Source organism: Lycium ferocissimum, chromosome 6, assembly GCF_029784015.1.
Source record: "Lycium ferocissimum isolate CSIRO_LF1 chromosome 6, AGI_CSIRO_Lferr_CH_V1, whole genome shotgun sequence".
Lineage (NCBI taxonomy): Eukaryota > Viridiplantae > Streptophyta > Magnoliopsida > Solanales > Solanaceae > Lycium > Lycium ferocissimum.
This window is the reverse complement of record NC_081347.1, coordinates 857,688-867,848: the sequence shown is the minus strand read 5'-3', so window position 1 is coordinate 867,848 and position 10,161 is coordinate 857,688. Positions and strand designations below refer to the sequence as shown.

The 10,161-nt window shown below is 30.9% G+C and overlaps 1 protein-coding gene across 1 annotated transcript; it reads left to right on the top strand.

Moving 5' to 3' along the window:
* Positions 1–6,098: 6,098 nt before the first annotated feature.
* Positions 6,099–6,449, top strand: LOC132060457 (cysteine proteinase inhibitor 1-like). The gene has a single exon (XM_059453496.1). The coding sequence runs from the start codon at positions 6,099–6,101 to the stop codon at positions 6,447–6,449; it is 351 nt and encodes a 116-aa protein (XP_059309479.1).
* Positions 6,450–10,161: the final 3,712 nt, after the last annotated feature.

The following is a 10,161-nucleotide window of genomic DNA, read 5'->3' as shown; positions in this document are numbered from 1 at the left end:
AGCAAGTCTAATTTTAATACAAATTTGGCCAAAAAAAGCAAATATACACAATTGAAACAAATAGCCATAGTATCAATGAAAGAAATTTGAAAAATAGAAAGTTCGGATAAAATATGCATTATATATTAAGATGAAATAGAAAAAATGCACAATTAAAATAATATATTATTGTATATGTCTATGTGGCAATTAATGGTTAAAAAATACCTCACCTGAATGTTGATTTTTTCTTCAATTTTTATAAAAAATGTTTTGAAAAACTAAGTAGGAATTTGGCTATAAATTTTAAATATTTTTCACTTTATTTGAAATTTATGGAGTTGGAGTTGAAGATGGAGTTGTATTTGGTTATATTTTTTGCAAAGATTATTTGGCATAATAAATACAACTTCAAAAGTGAAAAATGACCCTTTTTTATAACTTGTTTTTTTAAATTTTGAATACAATTTCAAGTTGGATTTGAAATTTTCATATAAAAACCCATTGTCAAATAAAGTGAAAAATTATACCCAAAAAAAAGTGAATATTTTTTAGGGAAAAGGACACTACCAAAAAGTCTGATTTTCTTTTGTATAATATGTATATAATTATTATGTATACATTGATTGAGCCTTCAAGAAATATCCTAAAATGTATAATGTGTGTATAATTAGTAAGTATATACTGATTATACATTTATTCAACAGAAATTATACAACAACGATACATTTTCAAAACACATACTGTAGGGATACATATTCTATACGACAATGATACAGTTTCCATACATATGATAGGTTTTCTATACAACAATGATACAATTTCGATACATATGCTGAAATTAATTGAAAAAAGGCTAAAATGAAATTATTTTAAAAGGCTAAAAATGTCTTATAATCTTCTTGGGCCATCCGGTTGTCAATAGTTTGGGTCGGATGACCATTTGTGTCCTTTTCCCAAAATTAAAGAAAGGACACAAATGGCCATCCGGTCCAAACTATTGACAATCGGATGACCCAAAAAGCTTAAAGGACACCTTTTAGCCTTTTTAAAATAATTTCATTTTTAGCCTTTTTCAATTAATTTCAGCATATCTATAGAAATTGTATCCATTGTTGTATAGAAAAAATCTATAATATGTATAGAAATATACTTTTTACAAACAACTCAATTTTTAGCGTTTCATTTATGTTACTTACTCTTTTGTCTATTATCATGCGTGGTTATTTTTTCCATGATATCCATAAATCTTAAAAGTATGTACGTATGTATGGACATTATAACTTGTTCAATTTCGAAATGCAAAAAATGTCTCAATTGCAGTATTTTGAGAGTCTGAAGTTCACATCTTCTATACAAGCTACCGTTAAAGTTGCATAAATAAGAGCCTCAACATTATTTGTAAACAGTTGAAAGTGTATGTAAAGTATTCGATCTTATATATTAAGGTACTAAAGGAACTAAAGAATTACTAATTCATCAGCTACAATATTCGCGAAGAGTAAAAAACTAAGTGATTAAAGTTTTATGAAATATTTTAAGATGTAAATGAGTATTGTACATGATCCAAAAACTAATTCTCCGATAAATAATTCCCTCAGCAATTAGTGTTAAGCTCCGCACTAAACAAATTCTTCTTAAAAGAAAAATGGCTTTTAAATTCAATTCTCTCATTTTTGTGACTCTTTCAATTGTAGTGGTTGCTTCAACGTTGGGCCATGTTTTTGCAACAAATGATGAACCAAAACCAAGCCCACTTGGTGGTTGGCAGCCCATTAAGGACCCAAAGAACCCAAAAGTGGTGAAAATTGGAGAATTTGCAGTAAATTAATTGAGTTTTGAGTGTGTTGGGGGGTAAATTTCAAGTTGTTAGTGGCATCACTTATCAACTAGTTATCTCCCCCAAGCAAAATGATTACCACGGTTAATGATTTAATGGATAATGTCAGAACACTCATTTCCTTCAAAAGTTTGTAATCCATTATTCATTTGAAGTATACATATTATAGGAATAAATATCTCAAATTTACCTTCGGTGATATGTTACTTAGTCTTTTGGCTATATTAATTAATTTAATCTCAAATTTACGTTCCGTTTTTATATTATAAATTTATATAAGCTAACAATAAGTTACAACACTCATTCATTTTTTTTTTTTTTTGAAGTTATATAACTTTTGTATGAAACCCTTATAATTTTGCTACTCTTCGAGTGTGTATTGGATAACATTTAGTTGTAATTAATAGATAAACCACACATTAGATGTAAACCGCACTAGTTGATTAAAGTGTAACGATATGAGTGAATGGCTTGAGAAGGCTTATATATATATATAAAGTAAAAATAAAAGGAAAGAGCAGCCATGTGTCCTGAAAGAAAAGAAAAAAAAAGAAAAAAAAAAGTGTGATGGGATAGAGGTAATCGTTCACTCTTAAAGGTTTAAAATTTGAATACTAGAATTATAAAACTCTCAGCAGGGGAAGATATACTTTGCTTTAAGCGTTTTCCAGTTACACCGATTTCGTCAATTTTTTTTTAATTTTATTTTTACTATATAAAACAACAACACAACAACAACAACAAGCCCAGTATAATCCCACCAAGATAATAGGTCCAGTTTTAGGACAACAAATGAAATAACGTAAGGTGCTAAAAGACCTTACTCCCAAATTCGTAATTAACTAAAGAAGATATTGAATTAATTAATTTCCGAAAGCATTCTTCGCCATAGAGAGGAAAACAAGATAAAAGGTCGGATAGGGTAATGAATTTTTTGTGTTAAATAAAACAATATGAAAACAAGGAATAACAAAAGCGAGAAAGTCATGAAAGAACGACATTTCCGCAACATTAAAGAAAGGAGCATTAACTATTATAGATAATTTTTAGGATAAACAAAGTACACGGCCCAACAATTAGTATAAGCACAACACAAACAAAGTTAAATGAAAAAAATCAAATGGCAATAAACAAATGAGCAAAAAATGGCCCGCAAAATTGGTGGTTCCTATGGTGAAAGGATAAGCCACCTAGCCTTCTATCAATAAGTTAAACACTCTCCATTTTTCCTCAACCCTCAATTATAAATTAGTTATCGCTGCCAAGGAAAAATTTATCTAAGGTCATGTTCTCGTGAGGTAAAAGTTAGAACACTCATTCGGCGTGCTATTTAATTAAAACATATATACGAATAAAAATCTCGTTTAATCACCTCTCCCAATACTTCTATCTACTTCCTCCCTTTACCTTTCCCGAAACCGTCCATTAGATATATATAGCCAACCTCTCTTTTATATACACCTCCGCACTAGAGCATCCGTGTCTCTCCTAAAAATTTCACATGCCCAAACCATCTAAAAGGCTTGCTTCCCGAACTTTTATCTTGTCCTCCACCGATATGTACCAACACACATGGGAAGTAGCCCCATGAAATCAATATCTTCATTCCTAATTCTATCCCTCGTAGTGTGCCCCACATCCAGCAAATACTTCTTTTTTCATTCGCATTTCCTTTGCAAACTATAAGTTAAAATAGACTTTCATTTTTCGAACGAAGACATCTTCTTTTCTAAAATTACCGTTGCCAACACTCCGCTCCGTTTATTAATAAAGCTCTGCCTAACCACCACTTTGTAGAATTTGCCTTTAAGTTTTGGTGGCACTTTTTAATTATCACACAGATATTAAGCGACTAAACGAAAAGTAAAAAAGGCTTTTTTAAATTCAATTTTCTCATTTTTTGTGACTCTTTCAATTTCATCTACGTTGGGCCATGTTTTTCGCACCAATACGATGTGAAACATCGTCGTCGATATCCCCATCTCCCGTATAATAGATAAAAGTTTGTAATCAAGTATATATATACTAATATATATATTGAAACTTCCTTTCTTTTGGATGAGGAATTATCCTTACGGGTACCTAGCCTCACTGTCACTTCCCATATGGGCTTTTATAAATTGGTGTGTTATATAACTTTTTTAAAATCTCTTCTTGTGTTCTTTTTTATTCTTCTAATTCATATTATATGGTGGTTTTAATTTTATATTTAGTTTAGTATATTTAGTTTATATATAGAACTTGTTTTTAAAGATTACTCCAAGTATTCATAAGTGGCAAAAATTGATAGCGTCTTGGTCCTACTATAATATTAAATCCTTTAGACTCCAATGTTTATTAAAAATGATTGATTTCTTTATATTTAAAATATTTGTATTTTAAAATTTTCTCTTATCGTTAATTAATCAATTTTCCGTTGCGAGTCTCGTCAATCAGGACTATGTTATTCGCAACAACATACACCAAGGCACCTCACCTTGTATTTTTTACTATATAAAAACTAAATTAAAATACCTAGTATAAATATTAGAGATAATATCGTTGAGTATTGGGTTAAAATTGTCCCTTATCTATGGGAGTAGGTTCATTTTGGTCCCTCAAATATTATCCTGAGCATATTTGATCCCTTATTTATGGGAGTAGGTTCATTTTGGTCCCTCAAATATAATCAAATCATAGCAGCTTATTTAATCTTAATATATGCTAAAGTGACAGGGAACCTTTGGTTCCCCTAATACAACCACATTTAAAAGTAATTGTGTAAAATGTGCATTTTGACACTCACGTGACTCGTAAGGGCTAAATTCATCGGACAAAATGCAAAGCAGAAATAAGTAATGACATTTTTCTAAAAAATGCAATATTTTATATGAGATAATAGCAAAGCATCTCATAATATTTGGATCATATGAATGGTAACCAACTTATTAATCAAATTAAACGGTAAAGGTTTGGAGGGCAAAGACACATGAAACCATATAAAGTGTGCCTCACGTCCACTTATTTTAGAAGCATGTGAATATAAAGTTTTTTTTTATTAAATATTAAAAAAATCAAAATTCTTTTTAACAACTGTTATAAATTATCTTAATTGATGGAACCGCTCCAATTTTTTTCGGAAGCATGTGAATGCAAATTTCAATATATTAGATAAAGTTTCTACCTATTTTAAAAAAAAATAGGAGTGTTCTTCTTCTCAATAAAGAAAAAGCTAGGATACATTTGAAAGGCTATTTGGCTTTTATATATGTTTCTTCATACGTGAAGTTGAGATGAGAAAGGCGATCTCTTTTGAGTTTAGTATTTTTGTTTGATGGGTTTAGCCTCTTACAAGTCACGCGAGTTATGTCACATGAGTTTATACCGTTACTTTTAAATGAGTTCCGTTTTGTGTTTGGAGAGAAAAAGTGTGCTCCACTTTAGCATAGCTAAGAGATTAAATATGGCTAAGCGTTATATTTCTTTTTGATGGTAACTAAAATAAACCTACTCTTAGATAGCGGATTAAATATCTTCTCAAGTTATATTTTTTTTTGAGAATTAAAACGAACCTACTCCCATATATAAGGGACAATTTTAGACCAAAACTCTAATATCGTTCATTATTATAATGACTTATTAATTTTGTTCACTTCTTTGAATTTTAACCCCAATCATGAAAAAGTGGCCTATGCCACCGACCTATGAGTAGGAAGCACTTCATCTTAAATGAGTCATGCATTTCGGGTGCACGTAATCTTGGAAAATGGTTTTTAATGCTCTCGCCCTTCATTTTTACTTATTATATATTAATTTGAAATGCTTATTGAGTAATTAAAAATAAAATGACAATTTTACTATATCACTCATAATTATTGCTATGTAATTTAATGGTTGAAATTAATATAATATACTTTAAAAGTTATCCAGCCATTAAGGATTTCTTAAACTTTTCAACTCAAATAATTAATAATAAGGGTAAAATATGCATGAAATAATAAATTATCTCTTGATTTTTTAAACTAAATAAATAAAAATGGATAATTATTTTTAATAGACAGAATAAGTAAAAATAGTGGAGTATTAAAAAAAATAAAAGTCATACGTGTACCAAATCTAAATTAATCGGGACAACATGTCCCAAAAATATAGAACTTTCGTGAAACTGCAACTACAGGTCTACAACTGTCGGTTCTCTCACACCTAACATTTCCTTTAAATAAGTCCACCCATTATAACTCTTTATAAGGTTTAAAAAAAAAAAAAAAAAACATTGACAAGAAAAAAATTGACCATCAAAATGACCTCTATTTTCTCCATGACTCTCTCAATCTTCTTAATTTCTTCAATTTTCTTCCATTTCTCCACAGCGTTGGGTGGTGGAGTTGGTGGTTGGAAACCGTTAAATAACGTTAATGACCCTGATGTGGTTATGATTGGCAAGTTTGCTGTGAATGAACATAACAAAGAAGCAGGGACAAAGTTGGAATTTCAAAGTATAGCCAAAGGAGAAACTCAAGTTGTTGCTGGCACAAATTATCGACTAGTAATTAACGCTAAGGATGGTGGTTATGTTCGTAAGTATTTGGCAGTTGTTTGGGATAAGCCATGGGAGAAATTTAAGAAACTTACTTCTTTTAAAGAAATGTAAGTGTTGGTTGGTTTTAATTTAATGCGAATTCAGGATCTCGAGTCTCGAGTCAGTGAATTCAGAATAAACGTGATCAATATGATCTTATGATATGTAAACGTTTTAATGTTTTTTTTTGTATGTGTATATATTGTTCAAGATCTGTATGCTGAGAATTCATCATGAAATTAGCTAAGTTTTACGCAAATCGCAGAACCTAGTCTAAATTCGTTGAGAATAAACGTGATCCACGGGATCTTATGGTATGTCTATGTTTTAATGTTTTTGTATATGTATATATTGTTCGAGATCTGTATTGGAGAGGTTGGTGACATTAGCTAGTTTTACGTTGATTATCAGCCTACCACAACTTTCTCTTCTTTTATCTAGATAAAAGCATCTATTTGAGTTGAAATACCAAAGCCTACCCTAAATTCACTGAGAACAAACGTGATCTTATAATACGTATACTCGAGATTTGTATTGTGAGGATTCATCGTGAAATTAGTTTGTTTTATGTTGGCTTTTAGCTTGCTGCAACCCCCTCCTCGTTTATCTGAATATAAAAGCAATTATTCCAGTTGAAATCGGAGAACTTACTTTAAATTTGCGGAGAATAAATGTGATCCACATGATCTTATGATATATTTCCTCCGTCTCCTAATAAATATCATCTTAACAAAAAATACGCATATACACGTATATTAAGAAATTAATAATCTTTATGCGAAGTTTATCAAATTATTCTTATATAATAAAAATAAATTACTTTTCCTCTTGATTAGAGCAGTCACAAGTAGTGAATCTTGACATTGAGCATTCAATAATACCAAGTTATTATGTGGCTTTTTCAATTATCATTTAGATATTACTTTAACTTGTCTTTTTGTGTAAGGGTAAAATTGAAAAAAATTAGTCACTTTATGTCTTAATTTCCTAAAGTAACACTTATTATGGGACAAATTTTTTTTGGTTAAGGTGACACTTATTATGGGACGGTGGGAGTATATAATTTTAATGATTTTGTATATATATATATATGTATATGTTATTCAAGATATACATTTTAACATTTTTGTATATGTATTTGTTGTTCAAGATATATATTGTAAACATAGTTAATATTATGTTGAATTTGTTGGTAAGGATGTGTAACATTTGAAGACTTCTAATGTCATGTGGTGTTTTTTCATTTGGCGTAACTGGTGTATATTTATTTTTCTTTTATAATGTTGGAATGATTTTCTTCTTGGTCCCATTTGCGTTTAAATTTGTTGATCTCTTTCATTTTGGACAAGGTATTCAATTTGGAGTCTAGTTCACTAAATTGACAATGAGTGATTGAGTAATTTGAACGTTAGTCTTGTCTTTTCAATGACTCAATATTATCCTTAGATTTAAAACATGTATAATGAATAATTGTTTTAACTCGGTCTGTTTTGAGTTTGCTCAAATTGTCGGTCTTAAAACCAAGTAAAAAATTGAGAGTTTCGGTAGGGTGAACAATCATCATAAAACTAATCTAACTTATATTGAATCCTCATAATACGTAGAGGATGTCTAGTGGTGTATATCGTGTATAGATAGTATTGTGCTAATCCTATAAACTACATATGTTAACCAACAGTTAAAACTATGGAGCACTGTTTAGCTAATAGCTAGCATAAAAAGAACAAAAATTTGAGTGAGATTAGACGCGATTAGGATGTCTAAATGCAAAAATATATATTATATATTGGCTTAGTATTCTAGAATAATGGTATGATGGTAAAGATGTTTCACACATAATCAAAACGAGATGAGGTTGAAGTGAATAAATATTACGACATTACAACTATATATGTTGAATGTGAAACTAAATAAACTTTGACATAAAAGGCACATTCACAGCTCACAAGCATGAAATTGTTCCATATGTTTAGGATAGATGCAAATTGATCCCTTAAATACATTTTTGAGCAATTTTGATTCTCTAAATTTATCAAAAGTTAGCATTTTTCGTCTTTGCCAAATATTTAACAAAAGATGGTTGCTACATTTTTTGGGAACTATGAATCTTTTTTAATCAAAAACAACAAGAAAATCTTGTTTAATCTCATATTGCAATATCAAAAATTGAATCATACCTAAAAAAAAATAGATAAAAGTAACAGAAATTGTACTATAAAAAGTTGCAACATACGTTCCAAAAATAATTGAAACTGCACTTAATCGTCTAAAAGTTATCTCTAATTTAAATTCTTTAATCTCTCCTAAATCAAATAGGACACCAATTTAAATTAGCCCACATGAAGGGCCCAATTTAACTAACAAGGGAGATAAAAGCATTAGAAACCCAAATCTAAAATCAATGTTCCATAGAATATCCTCACTAGAAAAGTTAGTAGCCAGATGACAAATGCAATAAATCTAAGGACTTTTTCTAGCTAATTTAGTTGAAAAGGACCTCTTTCATTTTAATTTCGAATCCAAACTCTATAATGAATGGAAGAAGAAAAATGGATTGATTAAATCGATGTGTTAGGAGATAGGTAAGGCCAAAAATGAGTGGCCAAACTATAGTGTGTTCATGCGACCTTCAAGGTGGAAAGGTATGTTGTTTAATTGGTTCTGTCCAATGTTGCAAGTGGGGCAACAACTCCATGTGCCTCCACTCTTCTTCTGCTTTAATTACTCGATATTGAGAATTTATTGATCCGACTAATTTGAATCTGAATATGTCATGCAAACTTGGAAGAATTAGCTATTGGTGACCTTTTAGTTGTGAAATTATTATAAATGACTCATGGAGACCACTTGAAAGCAAAACCCAATTAAATTTGGGATTAAGTAGATTGGCGTCCAAAATATATTTTTGCAAACTTTTTAATCTTTTACAAAAAACAAAAAGATCCCAACTTAATCTAAAAACCCACCAGCCCCCTTCTCCTCCCCCCCCCCGCCCCACACCCCGGCCCCCATTTTTTTTTGACATTTTTTATTTGCTTTTTCACCAGCCCCCCTCTCTCCTCCTCCCACCCCTCCCCATGCCCCCCACCCCAACCAAAAAAAAAAATTCAAAAAAGTTTTGATATTTTTTATTTGCTTTTTTCACCAAATTTCCTCCTCCTTCTCCTCCCCCCCCCCCCCCCCCCCCCCACAAATTTTTTTTTATTTGCTTTTTCATCAGCCCACCCACTTCTCCTCCTCCCACCCCCTCCCCCTAATTTTTTTTTTATAAGTTTTGATATTCTTTATTTTTTTCACCCCACCTCCCTTCCAACCCCTCCCCCCCAAAAAAAAAAAAAAAAAGTTTTGATTTTTTTTTTTTTACCAGTCCCCGCTCCTCCTCCGCCCTCCCAAAAATTTTTTACCAACCCCCCCCCCCCCCCCCCCCCACGCCCCAAAAAAAATTATTTTTTTAAAAAAAGTTTTGAAAAGTTTTTCTTTTTGTTTTTTTGCATCCCCCACCCTTCCAAAAAAAATATTTTGTTTTAAAAAAAGAAGTTTTGAAAAGTTTTTATTTTTTTGCACCACCACCACCACCAACACCCCCCCCCCCCCCCCCCCCCCCCAAAAAAAAGGATTTTTGTTGAAAAGAAGTTTTGAATTTTTTGTTTTGGTTTCTTGCTTCCCCCCCCCACCCCAAAAAAGTTAATTTTGTTTTAAAAAAAAGTTTTGAAAAGTTTTATTTTTGATTTTTTGCCCCCCTCCCCCCTACACAAAAAAAAAAAAAAAATCTTGAAAGAAAGTT